The sequence below is a fragment of the Myxine glutinosa genome, chromosome 7 (genome assembly GCF_964187855.1).
Source record: "Myxine glutinosa chromosome 7, kmMyxGlut1.1, whole genome shotgun sequence".
Classification (NCBI taxonomy): domain Eukaryota; kingdom Metazoa; phylum Chordata; class Myxini; order Myxiniformes; family Myxinidae; genus Myxine; species Myxine glutinosa.
Window position 1 is genome coordinate 157,289,487 of NC_136267.1, and position 20,629 is coordinate 157,310,115.

The window sequence follows — 20,629 nt, forward strand, 5'->3', positions numbered from 1 at the left end:
TATGCTGATGGATACGAGTGGAGCCGCCGTCCTGCAATGGGTGGAAGAGGCCGTCGAGTCAGCAGAAGCAAGTTGAGAGGTATGCTTCGGGGAAGTAACAATAATGGGACCTCGGTGAATGAAGTGTCGGGGTATTGTACTGAAGGCGATGAAGACAGTTACGAAAGTGACACTGACGCATATGAACACACCAAGCCGTTTCACGTGATCAGGGTATCCGCACTGTGTATGAAGGAGACGAGGGATGAAGTGTACACATTGTTGAACATTGTATGCCCTGACATGAAAGGTGTATACAAACTGCAGTTGAAAGTGGATACAGGTGCGTCAGGGAATACTTTGCCAATGCGTATTGTGAAGGACATGTATGGAAACAAATGGATGTCAAAACTGACCACTTGGTGGGACCAAGCTCACTGCTTACAATGGCAGTGAGATCAAGTGTCACGGAATCCTAAAGCTCTTGTGTCGATATAAAGACTCAGATTGGTTGAAGTACAGGTTCTATGTGGTTGAAGTACCTGGACCTGCAGTGCTTGGACTACCAGCGTGTGAACAGCTCAACATCGTCACCATAAATAGCATTGCTGGGCAACGGAGGACATTGCTGAAGGCTGCACCTCCAGCATCAAGAATTGCGAAACCAATGCGCCACGAGGAATAGGCCTGCAAGGTGAATTCCGTGGATGATTTGAAAAGGCTGTTCCCGGAGAGGTTTGACTGCATTGGGAATTTTAAAGGAAAAGTGAGGCTTCATCTAAAGCCTGATGCAAAGGCATCGATTGTCGCACCAAGGAAGTGTAGTGTTCACATCAAAGGGAAGTTGAAGGAGGAACTAATGAAAATGGAAAAACAGGGTATCATCAGGAAAGTGGACTATCATACGGATTGGTGCTCTTCCATCTGTAATAGTGTAATGAAAGATGGGAGCTTAAGAGTATGTCTCGATCCGAATCGCCTGAACTCTTGGCTGAAGAGGTGTCCACATAATAAAATACCGACATTAGACGAGCTGAACCCAGAAATTGCTGACGCCACGACATTCTCAAAATTAGATGCTCGGGCTGGCTTTTGGGCTGTGCATCTGGATGAGGGAAGCCAGGATTTGACCACATTCTGCACACCTTTTGGGCACTGGTGCTTCAAGAGATTGCCTTTTGGGTTATGTGTCAGCCAGGATCTGTTCCAGCAAGCCATGGACCGCATACTCGAGCAAGCACCAGGCTGTATTGGTATCTCCGATGATGTGGCAGTATCAGGACGAACTGAAGAGGAGCATGATCGTAATCTTCTGAACCTGATGAAAGTAGCATGAAGAGAGGGTCTGGTTTTCAACTCTTTGAAATGTATCATCAAGACCGACCGTATCAACTTCTTTGGCTCGATCGACAGCAAACAAGGAATCTCACCTGATCCTGGGAAGATCTGCGACATCCGGAAGATGCCGTCACCCCAGGATAAGGAAGACTTGCGCCGATTCATTGGACTGATGAACTATCTGTCACCACATATTCCCCACTTTGCGGATAAAGTGGCACCCCTCCGAGATTTACTGAAGAATGGAGTGCCATTCATGTGGCAGGAAGACCATCAGTTTGCATTTGAGCAACTGAAACAGAGTGTTGATGCAGACACCTGTCTAACATACTACCATCATGACAAGGAGACAGTTTTGGAAGTAGATGCGTCACAGAAGGGACTGGGTGCATGCCTTTTGCGGGATGACAAGCCTGTTGCTTTTGCGTCACGAACTCTGACACCCACTCAGTCTGCATATTCAAACATTGAACGAGAAACCCTGGCCCTTGTTGCTGGCATACAGAAGTTCCATACTTATGTGTTTGGGAAACGCTTCAAGGTATACACAGACCACAAACCATTGGTCATGATCATCAGCAAACCGCTTACGAGCGCCCCTCCACGGCTTCAGTGCCTTCTTGTGAAAATCCAAATCTACGATTTTGATCTAACATACTATCATCTGTATCGTATAAGGCCGGCCGTGAGATTATGCTATCAGACATGCTGTCGAGGCTACCGAACCCAGAAAACAATCAGGAACTGCAGTTGGACACACGTGTAGATGGTATTGAGCTTGAGATGTGGATGATCATCATCGCTTTGACCTCATTGATTTCAGCTCAAGGAAACAGGACCAACTCAGAGAGTGTGGAAAGGCTGATAGAACCTTTCGAGCATTGCAGCAGGTTGTTCATCAAGGGTGGCCTGCAAGGATTACAGAGCTGCCTGTGGACCTACGTCCGTACTGGCCATACCGTGATGAAATTGGTATTTGTGACGGTGTTCTCTTCAAAGGTCGACAGGTACTAATTCCAGAGCAGCTACGGAAGGATATCCTCGACCAGCTCCATGAGGCGCACATGGGGATCGAAAAGACAAAACGTCTAGCACGCGAATGTGTTTACTGGCCAAGTATATATATATGGACATTGAGGGAGTTGTCAGAACATGTAAGGCATGTCAAGAGAACCAACCAGAACAAAGGCGTGAGGCTATGATAGCTCAGGAGATACCAGCGGTACCATGGACAAAGGTAGCCAGTGATATGTGTGAGCTACACGGGCAGACCTACCTCTTGGTGACGGATTATTACACCAAGTACCCAGTTGTGAAGAGAATGGAATACACGACGAGCAGTGCAGTAGCCAAGGTCACATCTGAATGTTTCAGTATGTTCGGCCCACCTCTGGAGGTCATATCGGACAATGGACCTCAATATGTGGGTAAGCCGTACCGTGATATGTGTACCAAATGGAATGTAAAACACACGACAACATCGCCGAGGTATCCACGCAGTAATGGATTGGTTGAGAGACAAGTTCAAACAGTGAAGAACATGATCAAAAAGTGTATTCGATCAGGGAGTGACATAGATATTGCACTACAACACCTGAGGTGCACACCTGTAGATTCCCACCTCCCAAGTCCAAGCGAAATGCTGTTCAACCGGCCCATACACACCAACCTACCAAGTCGTCTGTTGGTTCATGTACAACAAAGGCATCAGGAAATTCAGGAACGATTGAAGGAACGTGGAGACCGGATGGCGAAACAATACAACAGAACGGCTGGGCCGCAATTACCTGAATTGGCAATTGGACATTGGGTTCGGATTCTGAACAAGGACACACACCAATGGTACCCCGGGAAAGTTGTGGCTCGATGTAATGAACCCCGCTCGTATATAGTACAGACGACTAACGGGATGCGTCTTCGAAGAACCAGGGCACACTTGCGTGAACTTCATCCACCCGATTGTGGCGCCAAGTGGAAGGAAGAACCGACCCAACCAACACGTCAAAGTCTACCAACTGCTCGACACGTACATTTCAACAACGACGCTTCAGCAATGGAACTAACAGCTGCTCCAGCTCCAAGGACGACGAGAGTGCAGAGACAACAAGGCCGGACAACTCTCCGTACTCGACCAGATCAGGCCGTGTGATTCGAAAACCATTGAGATATCGTGATGGTGAACCCCGACACCTCATTGAGATTGCCTCGGAGATATCGTGACCATCAGAAATCAGCCCTTGTAATGTTGGTGCAGAGACAATCCATTGATTGGAATGATTCTGTGTTTTCTCTGTTTTAGCTATAAATCATACTGAGCAGTAATTACATTTTGGTTAAGAGTTATAACAGTAACCCCAGATCCCATCTATGTGTGGTTCAAGTTGTCTGATTGTGTTTATTATTTTGATTTAGTTTAGTAGTGTTTTGTTGCATACAAACATAATAATTTCAATGAAAGGGAGATGTTGTAATTGGTACTACATACTGCGTAGTGACGTCTGGGGGCGTGGCTTCAGTGGTTGATGGCGGCTCGTCATGTTGGCCGTGTGCTCTGTGTGAGCTTGGTATTGAAGGAGCTGCGCTCCAACGCAAGTCGAAAGAATTGACGCGACCAAAGACGGAATTCGTCTGAGTTGCTTTATTGAAACAAAACAGCTCAGGTATTCTGACAAGCCCGTTTATCGGGCAGCAATATATATACACATTTATGCCGGGGCGTTTGCCCAGGAAAACCGAGACCGGGCATGCCCGGGTGTCAAGGGCGAGTCCTGGAAAGGCGAGAGCGGGCATGCCCGGACGCCCTGGGCGAGCCCTGGAAAGGCGAGTCTGGACATGCCCGGGCGTCCTGGACGCGGCCTGGCAAATCGAGGCTGGGCGTGCCCGGGCGCTCTGGGCAAGCCCTGGAAAGGCAAGAGCGGGCATGCCCGGGAAAGACGAGACCGGGCGTGCCCGGGAGGTTCGGGCGTGCCCGGGAACAGCGAGTCCGGGCATGCCCAGGAGAGGCGCGTCTGGGCCCGTCCGGACGAGCCCGGCATGGCGATCGCGTCCTGGCCGCGTCGTGGCAGGTGCAAGGCGATTGTGTACATTCAGCGGGAACCGCTACACACGCCCCTCCAGAATCGACCTGCACCGGCAGGGTCAATTTAAGGGGGGACCGGATGACCCGGCCGAAGCGACCCCTGGAGTATCATGGGGGGGGGGGGGGTCCGATCTGGTGGTGGGTGGTCGAGCGGGGGGAACTGTGGATGGGGGGTGGCCTCGCCGCGGAGGAAGGGCCAACCGTGGTGGTCGGTCGATGTCCATGTGCGCCGGTTTGAGGCGGTCCACAGAGATCCGGTCCGACCGGCCGCCGACGTCGACGACGAAGCACTTGTCGCCCCGTCGCAGGACCCGGAAGGGCCCGTCGTATGGCGGCCGGAGTGGCCCCCGGTGCGCTTCATGATGCACAAAGACGTACTCCGCTGTGCGAAGCGCCGGGGGGACATAGGACTGGGGGCCACCGTGGCGGGACGTTGGCACGGGGGCAAATCGTCGGGCGGCCTCCTGGAGGTCCGAGCGCTGGTGTGCGGCGGACCAGGGACTGGTAGCGTTGGGCACGAACTCGCCCGGGATGCGGAGCGGCTGGCCGTAGACGAGCTCGGCGGCGGACGCCCGGAGGTCCTCCTTGGGGGCCGTGCGGAGGCCCAAAAGGACCCACGGCAGCCGGTCGGTCCAACCGTCGTCCTGAAGGCCGGCCATGAGTGCGGCCTTCATGGAGCGGTGAAACCGCTCGCACAACCCGTTGGCTTGGGGGTGGTAGGCCGTGGTGCGGTGCAGCGTGACCCCCAACGAGCCGGCGACCGCGCCCCAAAGTTCGGACGTGAACTGTGGGCCACGGTCGGACGAGATGTCCGCCGGTGCGCTGAAGCGCGTGACCCAGGTGGCGATGAACGCCTGCGCCACGTCGGCGGTGGTGGTGGAGGTGAGGGGCATGGCCTCCGGCCACCTGGTGGTCCTGTCCACCATGGTGAGCAGGTGGGTGAACCCCCGTGATGGGGGCAGGGGACCCACCAGGTCCACGTGGACGTGGTCAAAACGCCGTGCAGGCACGGTGAAAGGTGCTAGCGGGGCCTGGGTGTGGCGGTGGACCTTGGCCCGCTGGCAGGCCGTGCAGGCGTTGGCCCAGTCGTGGACGTTCCGTCGAAGGCCGTGCCAGACGAAATGCGCCGACACCAGCTTCTGAGAAGCTTTCCGGCCCGGGTGAGAAAGGCCGTGGATGGAGGCGAAGATGCGGCGCTGCCAGGAAACGGGCACGATGGGGCGAGGCTGGCCCTGGGAGACGTCGCAGAGCAGGACGGTGCCCGCGAAGGGGATGTCGGCCAGGCGGAGGCCCGTGTCCGCCGCCCGGAGGGCCTGCACCGAGGTGTCGGTGGTCTGGTCAGCCGCCATGAGCGCGAAGTCCACGCCGAGGTGGACCGCGTTCGCGCTGGCCCGAGAAAGACAGTCGGCCACGGCGTTGTCTTTGCCGGCGACGTGCCGGATGTCCGTGGTGAATTCCGACACGGCGGAGAGGTGGCGCTGCTGGCGGGCCGACCACGGCTCCGTGACTTTGGCCATTGCGTAGACCAACGGCTTGTGGTCGACGAAAGCCGTGAACGGGCGGCCCTCCAGGAGGTGTCGGAAATGGCGAACGGCCAGGAATAGACCGAGCAGCTCGCGGTCGAACGTGCTGTATTTTAACTCGTTCGGCCAGAGTTGCCGGCTGAAAAAGGCGAGTGGCTGCCAAACCCCGTCCACCCATTGTTCATGGACGGCGCCCACCGTGTAGTTTGAGGCGTCCGTAGTGAGGGCGATGGGCGCGTTGAGCACCGGGTGAGCCAGCAGCGTTGCGTCGGCGAGGGCCCGTTTTGCGCTCGCGAAGGCCGCGTCCATGGCCGCGGACCAAATGATGTCATGCTTGGCCGGCTTGCCCCGGAGGGCCTCTTAAAGGGGCCGCATGAGCTGAGCAGCGCGGGCCATGAATCGGTGATAAAAATTCACCATGCCGAGGAACTCTTGTAGGGCCTTGATGGAACGGGGACGCGGAAACGTGGTGATGGCCTCGACCTTGGTCGACAGCAGCACGGCCCCGGTCTTGGTGATGCGGTGGCCCAAAAGGTCAACGGTCGTCGTGCCGAAGTGGCATTTGGCCGGGTTGACAATTAAGCCGTGCTCGCTGAGGCGACCGAACAGTGTTCGGAGGTGGAGGAGGTGCTCGGCGCGGGACGTGCTGGCGACGAGGATGTCGTCCAGATAGACGAAAAGAAATGGCAGGTCGCGCAGCACGCCGTCCATTAAGCGCTGGAACGCCTGGGCCGCGTTCTTGAGGCCAAACGGCATCCTCAAAAATTCGAACAGGCCGAACGGCGTGATGACGGCCGTATTCGGGACGTCGGCCGCCCGGACAGGTACCTGGTGGTATCCCAGTATCAGGTCAATTTTGGAAAATATGACCCGTCCCGCCAAACGGGCGGAAAAGTCCTGGATGTGCGGGATCGGGTACCTGTCGGGGGTGGTAGCATCGTTGAGGCGGCGGTAGTCGCCACACGGGCGCCATCCGCCCCCCGGCTTTGGCACGATGTGCAGTTGTGAGGCCCACTCGCTATTGGAGCGCCGCACGATGCCGAGGTGCTCCAACGCGTCGAACTCGGCCTTTGCCACGGCGAGCTTGGCCGGGTTGAGGCGGCGGGCCCTGGCGTAGACCGGCGGGCCCGTAGTGGGTATGTGGTGCTCGATCCCATGCCGCACCGCGACGGCCGAAAACGTCGGCCGCGTGAGGGCCGGGAATTCCGCGAGCAGGCGAGCGAACTCGTTCACCGTCGGGAGGGCGCACGCCAGTTCGATCGGCGCGGAGCTGCTCATCGTGCACGCCAGTGAGCTGAAGGTCTCGGCGTTGACAAGGCGACGTCGTTTGACGTCGACCAGCAGCCCGTGCGTGCAGAGGAAGTCGGCGCCCAGCAAAGCCATGGGGACGCAGGCGGTCACAAAGGTCCACTGAAAGCGCTGGCTGCCGAAGCAGAGGGTGACGTCGCGCAGGCCGAAAGTGCGTATGGCCGAGCCATTAGCAGCGACCAAAGAGGGGCCGCAAACGGCGTCCCGCCTGTCCTGCTCGGAGGCGGGTATGACGCTCAGTTGGGCGCCGGTGTCACAAAGGAAACGCCGCCCGGACGCTTTGTCCCGAATAAAAAGCAAGTTGCCCGAGTGGCCGGCACTCATGGCTGGGAATGAACGCCGGCCCGACCGTTTCCCGACTTGCCGAAAGTGCACGGGGGACTGCACGTCCGAGCCTTGTGTCCGAACCTGGCGTGGTAATAACACCATGCCTGGTCAGGTGGAGGCCCCGGCCGTCATGTCGGAAGCGGTCGGCGCGGCGTGGCGGCCGCCAGTTGCACCGGCAGTTCGGCCTCCAACCGCGCAGGGCGCTCGGGCATCGTGGGCGTCGCCTCGGACGGCGGCAGGCTCCAGGTAGCCGCGCCGATATGTTGGCCCGCCGAGGAGATCTTATCGGCTTCCCTGGCGAGGGCGTGGGGATCGGTGATCGACGTGCCAGCCAGGGCGAGGCGTACCGGGTGAGGCAGCTGGTGAAGGAACAGCTCGCGGAACAGAAAATCCGGAGAGTGCTCACCGAGCAACGAGAGCATATAGTCCATGCGCTCGGACGGGCACGTGTCGCCGAGCTCGGGCAGGTCGAGCAGACACCGTGCGCGTGCCGCTGGTGAGAGGGCGACAGCGTCGAGGAGGAGCGTCTTCAGCACGTCATACTTGTCAGCAGCCGGCGGGTGCTCGAGGAGACTCAGGGCGCGGGCCGCGGTGGCGGAACCGAGCGCTGCCACGACGTGGTGGAAGCGGGTGTCGTCCGCGGTGATGCCTCGCAGGGCGAACTGGGAGTCCGCCTGGGCGAACCAAACAGCCGCGTGAGCCTCCCAGAAGGTAGGCAGTTTAAGAGTCACTGCTGTGTCCATGTCGGTAGGTCACCAGTGAAGGAGCTGCGCTCCAACGCAAGTCGAAAGAATTGACGCGACCAAAGACGGAATTCGTCCGAGTTGCTTTATTGAAACAAAACAGCTCAGGTATTCTGACAAGCCCGTTTATCGGGCAGCAATATATATACGCATTTATGCCGGGGCGTTTGCCCGGGAAAACCGAGACCGGGCATGCCCGGGTGTCAAGGGCGAGTCCTGGAAAGGCGAGAGCGGGCATGCCCGGACGCTCTGGGCGAGCCCTGGAAAAGCGAGTCTGGACATGCCCGGGCGTCCTGGACGCGGCCTGGCAAGTCGAGGCTGTGCGTGCCCGAGCGCTCTGGGCAAGCCCTGGAAAGGCGAGAGCGGGCATGCCTGGACGCTCTGGGCGAGCCCTGGAAAGGCGAGTCTGGACATGCCTGGGCGTCCTGGACGCGGCCTGGCAAGTCGAGGCTGGGCGTGCCCGGGCGCTCTGGGCGAGCCCTGGAAAGGCGAGAGCGGGCATGCCCGGGAAAGACGAGACCGGGCGTGCGCGGGAGGTTCGGGCGTGCCCGGGAACAGCGAGTCCGGGCATGCCCAGGAGAGGCGCGTCTGGGCCCGTCCGGACTAGCCCGTCATGGCGATCGCACCCTGGCCGCGTCCTGGCAGGTGCAAGGCGATTGTGTACATTCAGCGGGAACCGCTACAGTATCGTCTTTAATAAACCACTTGAATTGAAGGCGATAGTTTATACTTGATAATTTATTTACAGACAGTATGTGCAAATGATTCACGACCTCGCTCCAAGATAAGAGGCTTTATTGTAGGCTAATCGATCTTCACATCCTACACATCTAGACAACAATCTCATTAGTCCGACAAAGCATATAAAAGCATATATAAAAAGGTAAAGCTTTCTAACTCATAAGCCATCAATCACAGACTCACAGTCTCTTCTTACCAAGATAAACCAGCGCTCATCTCTGTATAACCTATTCGGCTTGTGGAAACCGCCTCTCACGCACACAAAGCGTTCGCATATAAATAGCCAGGCGAGATATACCATGCCTCCGAAGCTTCCTCTTCTTCTTCATTTAATTTACACAATGTCATTGTATGGTGAAAACGACAATATACATTTACACAATAACCTTTGTTATTAACCAGAGCCTGGTGTTGGCTTAGCGGTTGGGGTGACGGCTTGGGATACCTAGGATCCTGGGTTAGAATCCCAGTCGATGAATTAACACCAGGGGGGTTGACTCAGCCTGTCATCCTTCCAAAGTCAGCAAAATGAGCACCAGCTTACTAGTAATAGTGGGAACGCATCAGCAGCACAGTCTTGCTGCCAGAAATGATGCAACGAGCAGCAATTGGCTGCACACCACAACCACTAACAACAATTTTATGACCTACCTTGATTGCATGACTTCTGTAATGTACAGTATGTCCAAAGGCTATTTGATAGTTCAAATTTGATTAACAATTTAATCAAATAAAAAATTATTTTATTTGACACAGAAAAATATCGCGACGAGTTGTTGATTAAGTATATAATTAATATTAAGCATTGATAGTCCCTGGGATAGAAAAGATCATTTTCCATGATGCTGACGCAGATATTTGAAATTGACGTTGAAAATAATGAGCGTCAAAAGCAAGTTAGCTTCTAATAACATCGATGAGATATTTAATTGTGTCAAACAATTAAATCAAATGTTTGATGTAATCCTGAATTCCCAGCCCATGTTGGAATTATTATTTCTCTCTATTGTTGTGGTTATGATGCTTCAAAACCGGTATCATGTAAAGTTATGGAGGGGGCTAGGTAGGTATAGGTAGGTAAGTAGGTCGGGAAACATTAAAGGGTTTTTAAGGAGGGTTCAATATTTTTCAGCCGATAAACTGAATAAGTCAAACACTTAACTGCATGGAGTGTGGATTTACATGTACATTGGGAAAGAGGGATATACAGTGGTTCCAAAAAATCGCCTCTCTCCAGTCGTAACAAACTGGCACGGCCAACCTGCCATGCAAAGTGATTGATTGCAGTGCTTGCTGAAAATAACCGAGAAATCATTTAAGAAATTAAGACCCATGGTTGGCCCCACTGCCCACTCCTCGTCTTTATTTTATGAACACCGATAGTTCAGATTCATACTTTGTAGATCAATCGATGGGGCTCATGGAAATTGGCGTGGAAAGGGGGGGGGGGGGGGGAGTGGGAGAAGTATAAAACACATGGCCACTGCTAGAACTTCCAGGAAAGAAGTTGGTATTTCAAAAAAGTGGATCTGGGGTGAATTAGTGGCGGTAGAAAAGATCAAGGTTTTGGATGGGGGAAGATAAGAGATGGTGGTGAACAGCTGTTTTAAAGACCTGGAGGGAGGAGTGGGATTGAAGGGAGTGGGGGAGTTTGTTCCAGAGGTGGGAGAAAAGAGGAATGAAGGAGTGAAGGTGAGCAGAGAGTCTTGATTTTGGCAATTTCACCAGAAGAGGGTTGCAGGCAGATCTTGTGCGACCTGTAGGAATAGTTGGGAGACAGAGCTGGGGGAGCTAGGCCGGAGAGGAGTCGGTAGAAGACAGCAAGACCACCAACCTGCCTGCGGTGAGAGAGTGAAAGGCCCTCACAATCAGCTTCATCGCGGGAGATTCCAATGATTGAATTGATATTGATTGATACGATAAATGTTGCACAGTAATGGGTACATTTTAAAAAGCAGAACATTGTTGGTACCTGCACATGTAAATCAAAGTATTCTGAAAGAGTGCCTCGGTTTTTGATTGAAATCCAACAAATTGATCATTAAATTATTATTATTATTTTTTTTCTATACAAGATCGAGACTCGTGAAAGAGCGAACATTAATCACACAAAAAGTCAAACCGACACAAACCGACACATAAAACACAATAATGGGAGTGGTAGACAAGATGGGGAGAGAGGGGGAAGGACACAAACACAACATTTGAGAGCAGGGACATCGAGAGAACTGTGGGAAGGAGAGGGCTTGGGGGGAGGAAGGGTGGGGGGTGGGAGAAGTATAAAACACAAGGACACCAAGGACTTCCAGGACAGAAGTTGGTATTTCAAAAAAGTGGTTTGGGGTGAATTAGTGGGGGTAGAAAAGATCAAGGTTTTGGATGGGGGAAGATAAGAGATGGTGGTGAACAGCTGTTTTAACGACCTGGAGGGAGGAGTGGGATTGAAGGGAGTGGGGGAGTTTGTTCCAGAGGCGGGAGAATAGGGGAATGAAAGAGTGAAGGTGAGCAGAGAGCCTAGATTTTGGCAGTTTAACCATAAGAGGGTTGCTTGCAGATCTTGTGCGACTTTAGGAATATTTGGGGGACATAGCACAGAGGGAGCTGGGGGAGCAAGGCCAGAGAGGAGTCGGTAGAAGACAGAAAGACCACCAACCTGCTTGCGGTGAGTGAGTGAAAGGCCCTTGGAGTTAGCTTCATCGCAGGAGATTCCAATGATTCTGAAAGCTTTGGCTTCAACAGCGTGAAGCCGAGCTCGGTGTGAGGCAGGAGCACCGGCCCAGAGGGGGGACAGTATTCCATTGAGCTGCGGATGAAAGCCTTGTATGTGGTGAGGAGCTCAGGTGTGCCAAGGAAGGACTTCACACGACGGAGGATGCCCAGTCGGTGACTGGCTTTGGAGGCCAGCTTGGAAATGTGGTTTTCCCAAGAAAGATCATGGTAGATAGTGAGACCCAAAAGCTTGAGCTACAGAACTTCTTGGAGAGGATTGTTGAGAAAGTAGATGGGAGGGCTTTCCAGTCGGTCTTTTCGGAGAGACATCGTAAGAGTGTGAGATTTGTCAGGATTGAAAGACATGTTCCACTTGTTTGACCAGTCTGTGATTTTGTCCAGGTCTGCAGAGAGTGAGGAGGCTGCAGGCTGCCAATCTGAGGGATGAGGAATGGAGCGGCAGAGAGTGGAGTCGTCAGCAAAGAGATAGAGAGGATTTTCCAGAGAGTCGGGGAGATCATTGATGAAGACCAGAAAAAGCACAGGGCCCAGAACCCTACCTTGGGGAACTCCAGCCAGAACAGGAAGGGACGATGAGAGAAATCCATTCAGGGCCACATGTTGACTTCGACCAGACAGGAAGTCCGCAAGCCAAGCGTGGAGATTTCCATGGATACCATAGGAGGAGAGTTTGGTGAGCAGAGCTGGGTGCCAGACCGTATCGAAGGCACGTGATATGTCAAGGGAGACAGCTCTGATTTCCTGTTTGGCATTGAGGACCTCCATCCATTGTTGAGACACCAGAAGCAACATGTCCAGAGTAGAATGACCTGGTCTGAATCCAAATTGATGATTGGAGATCAAGCCATTGGAGAAGAGGAAGGATTTGATATCCGAAGCAATGATGGATTCCATGACTTTGCTGATAATTGGGAGCAGGCTGATTGGTCTGTAGTTGGAAGGATCTGTTTTTGCACCCTTTTTGTGTAAAGCGGTAATGTTTGCTGATTTCCAAGATGCTGGCAGATGATCTTGAGCAAAGGAGAGGGTGAAACGAACAGAGAGAGGGTGAGATAGAGCGGCAGAGCAGGATTTTAGGACCCGTGGGCTGATGCCGTCTGGTCCAGTTGCAGAATCAGAGTCGAGGTTTGACAAAAACGTCTCCACCTTGTCAAGAGAGAAGGACACAGAGTCTAGAAGCAGTTGGGTTCGACTGGGCAAGGTAGGAACAGAGAGAGATGGGTTTGGGACACAAGATTTAGAGGCAAACACAGAGTTGAGGCATTCGGCTTTTTCACGTGCGGTGTCAACTGTGTCACCATTTGAGGTGAGGGAGGGGATGGAGGGGGAACAAACACCAGAAACGGATTTGATCAGACGCCACCAGGATTTGGAGGAAGGAGACAGGTTTGAGAGTTCATTCTTGAGTGTGGAGAGATAGTGCTTCCTGGCACTCCTGAGGGTAGACACACACTTGTTCCGAGCTTGGTGGAAGGAACTGAGATTGCCTTCAGTTGGATTTGCCTTCCAAGAGGCAAAGGCAAGTTGTTTCAGGGCAACTGCCTCACCACAACATTCAGTGTACCATGGACGGAAGGAAAGGTAAGACAACTGAAGACGAGATGGGATAAATCTGTGCATGAGAGAGATCAGTTTGCTTTGGAAGAATTCCCAGGAAGAATTGATGTCAGAGGCAATAGAGATGGGAGACCAGTCCAGATGATTGATGGCTGCTTGCAGACCGTGCCAGTCGGCCTGAGTGAAATGCCAGACTCGTCGGCACTGAGGAGGCTCTCTGAGAATGGCCAGAGATATGTCCACTTTAACAAGCACATGATCAGTAGAACCGATTGGAGCAGTGAAGAGCAGCAGACATTTGCAGGGAAGTTTGTCATAACCAAGTCTAGAAGAGAAGATACTCCATTGACTGATATCCGGGTCGGGAAATTTACAGATTTTGTCAGTCCCAAAGAGTCGCAGAAGTCCTTTGCAGAGGTGCCATGGCTGGTGAGAGAGGTACCCACACCCAGCCAACTGGCATGATAACAGTTGAAGTCGCCACATATGAGGAAGAGAGAGTTGGGATTAGTTGATAGAAGTTGGTCCATGTTGTCAGACAGTGACATGTAAATGGAGTCATTACTGTTTGGAGGACGGTACAGAACACATATGAACAAAAGGTGGGAGCGGAGAGGAAGCCGTAGCCAGAGGTTCTCCTGGGGGTGGGGTTTAGAGAGGGCTGTGCTCGGAGAGTGAGGAAGAGAGTTTTTGATAAAGATAGCAACTCCACCACCAGGACGAGGCTCAGGTCTATGATACCGGAGGAGGGAGTAACCAGGAAGAGATATTAAGGAATCAGAGACATCTTGAAGGAGGAAAATTTCTGTTAAGCAGATCAAGTCTGGATTGTCAGAAGAAACCTGTATGGAGAGATCAGTCAGGTTTGAGCGAATGCCCCAGATGTTTGAGGTCCATATCGTTAATGAGGAGAGAGGGGGAGCATCGGGTGCAGGAGAGGGGAGGGGTAGGGGCAGATGAAGGATGAGAGGGGGAGGTAGGAACAGCAGTTGATAGTGTGTCAGAGATTACAGAAGAGTTACAAGAAAGGGAAGGATGAGGACGAATGGTTTGATGGTGATGGGATGAGGCACAGTGAGGGGTTCTTTGAGGGGTGGCAGAGGAAAGTAGAAGGTTGGGGGAGGTGGAGGTATGAGATAGAAGGGAGATGAAGTCGGGAGGAGGCAGCTTTGAGAAGGAGATGGGAGGGGGGAGAATTGGAGAGGGATGGTAGTGGGGGGGGAGATTTGAAGGGGAAGGGTTAGGGGGGAGTTTCGGAGGGGAGGGGCAAGGGGGGAGTTTAGGATCGGAGGGGCAAGGGGGGATATTTGGAGGGGAGGGGCAAGGGGGGAGTTTAGAAAGTGGATGATTAATGAAAGACGAACATTTATAACAAATTGGGTTTATTGTGATTTTCAAGTTAGCGATCCGTTTAAGAACGATAGTGGAGGGGTGGAATGAATGAGAATTTAGAGCATGTAGTGATTTGGAATCATAAGAGATTGAATTAATTTTTTGAAGTGGAATGAGTTGGAGAGGAAATTGAAAAGAGCCTTTTAAATAGGAAGAAAAACAGCATGTTCTAATGTACCACTGAAAGCGACCCTCCTAAGCTCCTAATACTAAGCTAAGCGACCCTACTAAGCTCCTAATACTAAGCTAAGCGACCCTCCTAAGCTCCTAATACTAAGCTAAGCGACCCTCCTAAGCTCCTAATACTAAGCTAAGCGACCCTCCTAAGCTCCTAATACTAAGCTAAGCGACCCTCCTAAGCTCCTAATACTAAGCTAAGCGACCCTCCTAATATACCAGCGAATTTAATGATAGTTATCATCAAATTATATATGGGCTGCATCATTTGATTTGGAATGACATCATTGTGGATTTTAAGTTTAAAACCTTTGGACGGAGAGCAAAGGTTTGGGCCTACCAATGTACTGTAAAGATTCTGCCTCATGTAAGCTGGCACTTAAACTCGACATTTATTAATTTAATCTTTTGTTGATAAGTTTGCGACATTAACAATAAGGAATGGCCATCCTATACATAAAATCACCAATGTCATACCTTTGTATTTGCTACATCTGAAGATTGCTTCTGTGTCGAATTGCTTGGTGTCACAACTTCTCACTCTCCATACCTTTGTGTTCTTGTTTCAGGGAAGGTTGTGGACATATACTCCAAGTTTGACGTCATCGTAAGTTGCTGGGTTGGGTTGTTGAGAAACTTTTTTGTTGCTTCAAACCTGTAAGGGATTCCACATTCAGACGGCATCCATTGCCAGCAAACACTTGTGAACTCACATTTTGGACTCGGGATAAAAAATAAAAAGAAATTAAGGAATTCACGGAAATTATTTTATTTCACACAGAAAAATATCGCGACGAGTTGTTGATTAAATATATAATTAATATTAAGCATTGATAGTCCCTGGGATAGAAAAGATCATTTTTCATGATGCTGACGCAGATGTTTGAAATGGACGTTGAAAATAATCTTAAGGAAATTCCGCCCTCTACTGTAAGAAGGAAAAGCGCAAGTTGTTACTCTGTGATCGAGCACAAGTACAGAAAAAAATGTACTTTGGATGCCTGCGAATGCTTTGCACTTACAAATAGCTTTAAAAAGTCCTCTATAGCAGGTAGTTTCAGCAAAAAAAATCCAAAATGACATGTTGCACCGGACTCGGTCTCCATAACGGGCTCACGAGGCCCCTGGAGAATAATGTTTTAACGGGCGACAAGACTGCTGGAGAATTTACCTGCTTTGGTGGTGGAATAGTCCGAGTCATACCAAAAACTTTTAAAATAATGGTATGTGCTGCTTACTTGCTTTTGACGCTCAGAATTTAAAAAGGACAGAGCACAGACAAACAACCATAAGTTGGGAATAATATTACAGGCTCTGATGGGCCTGATGGCCTCCTCCTGCATCAAAGTTCCTTGAAAGGGAACTCATATTATAAAGAGGTGAGAAAGGGCTTTACATAAGATCCAGGTCAGAGTGGATGAAGGAAAGCTCAGAGTAAATAAAGGCAGATAATATGCACCCAAGAGTTTTGATGGAGGAGGATTGTTTTTTATGAAAGGGGGAAATTTTATGAAATTTACATTTTATGAAAGGGGGAAACTTAATACACACTTTGGTGTTTTTAAAATGACAGAATATGTCTTTATTAGAAAAAAAATGAACATTGAAGACGCTGCTGTAAACAATACACCGCTCTAACGCATAACCACGAGTTTAAACTACATTTACAATAAATATTAAAACTATTTTCATATCACAATGTTAAATATAGAATATATATAAGATAATGTTAAAAAAATTGAGCCCTATCTTCCAATGGTAAAAAATTCCCCCAAAAAATTCCTGGATCCGGAATAATATCCTGAGCTTCACCAAAAACTAATCAATTCTTCCTTATCCCAAGGGCAATCATACCACCAACTTTCATCCAAATCCGTTCAGAACTTTTCCAGATATCTTGTTCACAAACACACGAACACACACACACACACACACAGACACGATCGAATGCATTACTCCCTGGCGGGAATAAATATCCTGTTCACAGACAAACAGACAGACAAGCAGACAGCCAGGGGTGAAAACATAACCTCCGTCCACCTTCGTTGGTGAGGTAATTAGGGACCAGATGAGGAACCATTTAAATAAGTTCAAACTATTTAAAAGCAGGTACGGTAGCATTGGTTTCCAAAGGGAGGTCACGGTTAACAAATTTAATGGAAGTTGATAGAGCAGTTTCTGAGTGGGTAAACTAGCAACGGTACCCGCCCTATGGGCGGGGCTTCAATTGGGAGGCCCAAATGAAAAGGCAAAATATCAGAAATTGAGGGTTTTTTATTTTAAACGATTTATATAAACATCCGTTAAATCATATCACACGCAAATCATCAAAATCTAAACAGTATTTGTAGAATTTCGATAAAAGTCACATCACTGTTCATATCGGGAAATATTATTCCATCGTGTTTGGAAAAACTGGAAAATTGGAAAAAAATTCCTAATTGGAAAAACAATATCGCCTATTTTACTCCAGGGGGTCCCAGGATTACCCACCCAAAATTTCGTTGCGATCGATTCAGCCGTTTTTGCGGTACCTGGGAACAGACAGACAGACAGACGGACATTTGGTGAATTATAGAGAGATGGAAGAAGGGCAGCGGATGCAGTATATCTAGATTTTCAGAAGGCATTTGATAAGGTACCAAATAGGAGGTTGTGAGCTAAGGTGAGGGCTTTGTGGAGTGGCTAGTCAGGTAGCTAACTGGATTTTTAAACTGGTTTCGTGATAGAAAGCAAAGAGTGGCTGTGAGTTGGTGGATTTTAGTAGTGGGGTGCCCAAAATGTTAAATTCCATATGCCAGGTACGACTTATCTTGTAGGATTATTTTTTTATCACTGAATCGACTCGGTATTACGTCATTGCTAATGGTAGATCGTGTGCTGAGTACCACTTATTTTTTTTCTTTTTGCGACTTGTCATTACATTTTAAAATGGTGCGTATGAATGTAGATGAAGTGGCAAAAACTTCTCATGGAGACTGATGATGATAATCATGATTATTACATCGATTGATATTCACCGAACTGCGGCAGATTTTTTTTGTTTGTTTGTTTGTTTTTGGTATACAACATCGAGGCTCGTCTACGAGCTAACATTCATCACAAAAAGACAAACTGACACATAAAACATAAGGTAAAGGGAGCGGTAGACAAGATGGGGAGAGAGGGGGAAGCACACAAACACAACATTTGAGAGCAGGGACATCGGGAGATCTGTGGGAGGGAGAGGGCTTGGGGGGAGGAGGGCACCAAAACGTTTTAAAACATTTTTTCATGCTTTATCTGGCACGATTATTTCATTGTTTGTTGCTTTATCTGTCACGGCAGCATATGCTGCTTGCAATGCAATGGCGTGATCTTTTTCTATGATAATATTCTTTGTGTCAGGATCTGGTACACCCAACACCACCAGTATACTCGTTGTCAGCACTCAACGTGTTAAAAATCACTGTTTTATTAAAATTGAAGAAAATTCTTGAACGCTGCGTGGGGTATTGTGTTCTATGAACTCTCTAGTTATTCATAATTTTCAGCAATGATTTGGACCGTGGATTTACACTTCCATTTGGACACTTTCAAAGATTGGGCAAAAAATTGGCAGATGTGGAATTCACAAGTGGAATGATGGAACAAGAAAGAGCAATCAGAGATTGTAGAGCCTTCCCAGGACGTGTTTGTCTGGTGTATTTTGTGTGGTATTTATTAGATGCTGTGTTTGTGTGGTTTATTGACGATGTAGATTTATGTTCAATCCAATATGTCTGCCGAACCACGTGACCGATGACGTCGTCAATTTAATTCCCCTGCACAATCTTTGTGTTGATCACGCCCAATAAATTTCAAACTGATCAGATGAAGCGTTCCACTTGTCTAATTATGACGTCATCATGAAGGCACTGTTGCCATCATCATGGATGTTGTACCCATGGGGAGTACTTAACAATGAGCCATGTTTCAATTTTCCACATGGAGTAATTTTGGAGATAGAGGCGCAAAGTTTTTCCAAGGTGGCGTCTGTAACACGTGACCTATGACGTCATAGTTATTAAACCATTCTACACTAGGAGGCGCTCCTATAATGAAAATTTATTGTCAATCGGACCAACGGTTTCAGAGAAAAGCATACTTATGTTCTGTGTGGACAAACAGACAGAAAGACAGATAGACAGACAAACAAACGGACCCAAATGCAACACCCTCTCTCTCCTCTGGCGAGGGTAATGGTGTAACACAAGTAAATGTAAAGTACTGAGGATGGGTAAGAATAATGAAAATAGAAATTAGATTATGTGCAGAGCAATCTTGGAGAGTGTCACACCAAAGTCATCTCGATCTCGCGAGATCTCGGAGACGGTGGGAGGGATTTTCGAAGCTCCACACGGTCTCCACGTTTTTCGAAGTTAAGTCTGTTCACAATTGTATTTTGTCGAAACTGTATTTATCTTTCGGTGTGTGAAGTTATTGTGTGCAACTTTGGTTGTTTCTCGGTGTTTATCTTTCATAAATTGATCGTCTGTTTGCCGTGTCGTGTCTTGAGGCCTTGTACAGTGTGCACTGTACAACCTTGAGGCTTTGTTTTTCTCTCAGCGGTCCGTCGTTTGTGATCCAATAACTTTCGTTCTCTGTATTCCCAGGCTTTTCACCCATAGCCTACTTCCTTGTGTAAATCTCAACTCAAAAAAAAAAAAACCAAAAAAAAAAAAAAAAAACATTTCCTTCTCTGTTCTCATTCGTTTATTCATTCTTATTCGTTCGTTCGTTCTTCGACCACGTGTTTCTCCCCCATTTCCCCAGATAGTTTTCACTCATTAACCTTCAATGTTTACACTTTCCCCTCAAGTTATGTATTCCGTCATATTTTATAACACCTTTTTCTTCTTCTTCTTTAAAAGGCTGCTTTCGACGTGCTCACCAAATCAATTCATCCCAAAAAAAATATCCATCTCCTATAGTGCCTTTTTTCTACATTCCCTAAACTCTCCTGCACTCCATCCTCCATCCAGCATCCTTAAACGTATTTTTAACTCGAAGGTCACAAGAAACTCATTTTGCAATAAATGTTCATTTCCCATAAATCGTACACTTTCAAAAATCCAATCTCACCCCTCCCCTCCAAATCTTCCCCATAACCCCTCCCCTCCAAATCTTCCCCATCACCCCTCCCCTCCAAATCTTCCCCATCACCCATCCCTTTCAAATCTCCCCCCTTACCCCCTCCCTCCTAAACTACCCCCTCACCCCTCCCCGCCAAGACGCCCCCTCGCCCCTCCCCTCCTAGACTCCTGCCTCACTCCTCCCCTCCAAATCTCCCCCATATCCCATCCCTTTCAAATCCCTCCCCTTGTCCCTTCCCTCCCAAACTCCCCCCTCACCCCTCCCCTTCAAATCTCCCCACCCTCATTGCTTCTCAATTTCCCCCCTCTCACTCCCCCTCCTCAAAGCGTCCTCCCCGCTTCTTCCCCCTTCAAACTCTCACCTCCATCTCCCCCAACCTTCTGCCTCGCTCTTCCCCCTCCTCAAATAACACCTCATTGTGGCTCACCCAATCACCATCAAACCTTTTGTCCGCCCCATCCTTCCCTTTCTCCGAGCTATTCTGAAATATCTGACACACCTTCAACAGCTCTCCCTACCTCTTCCACCTCTTCCACATCTTACCCTACCCCTCCTCCCCCCTGTTCTGTATCTGATGCTCCCCCTTCCTCTTCATTAACGGTATGGACCTCAAACATCCG

General features: G+C 49.8%; 1 protein-coding gene across 1 annotated transcript in view; it reads left to right on the top strand.

Moving 5' to 3' along the window:
• Positions 1-20,629, top strand: part of LOC137431767 (5'-AMP-activated protein kinase subunit gamma-1-like) — a 137,056-nt gene that overhangs the window by 89,207 nt on the left and 27,220 nt on the right. The window contains exon 9 of the mRNA XM_068123465.2: positions 15,464-15,501. Coding sequence (XP_067979566.2) covers positions 15,464-15,501 — 38 coding nt within the window. The remainder of the gene's footprint in view (positions 1-15,463; positions 15,502-20,629) is intronic.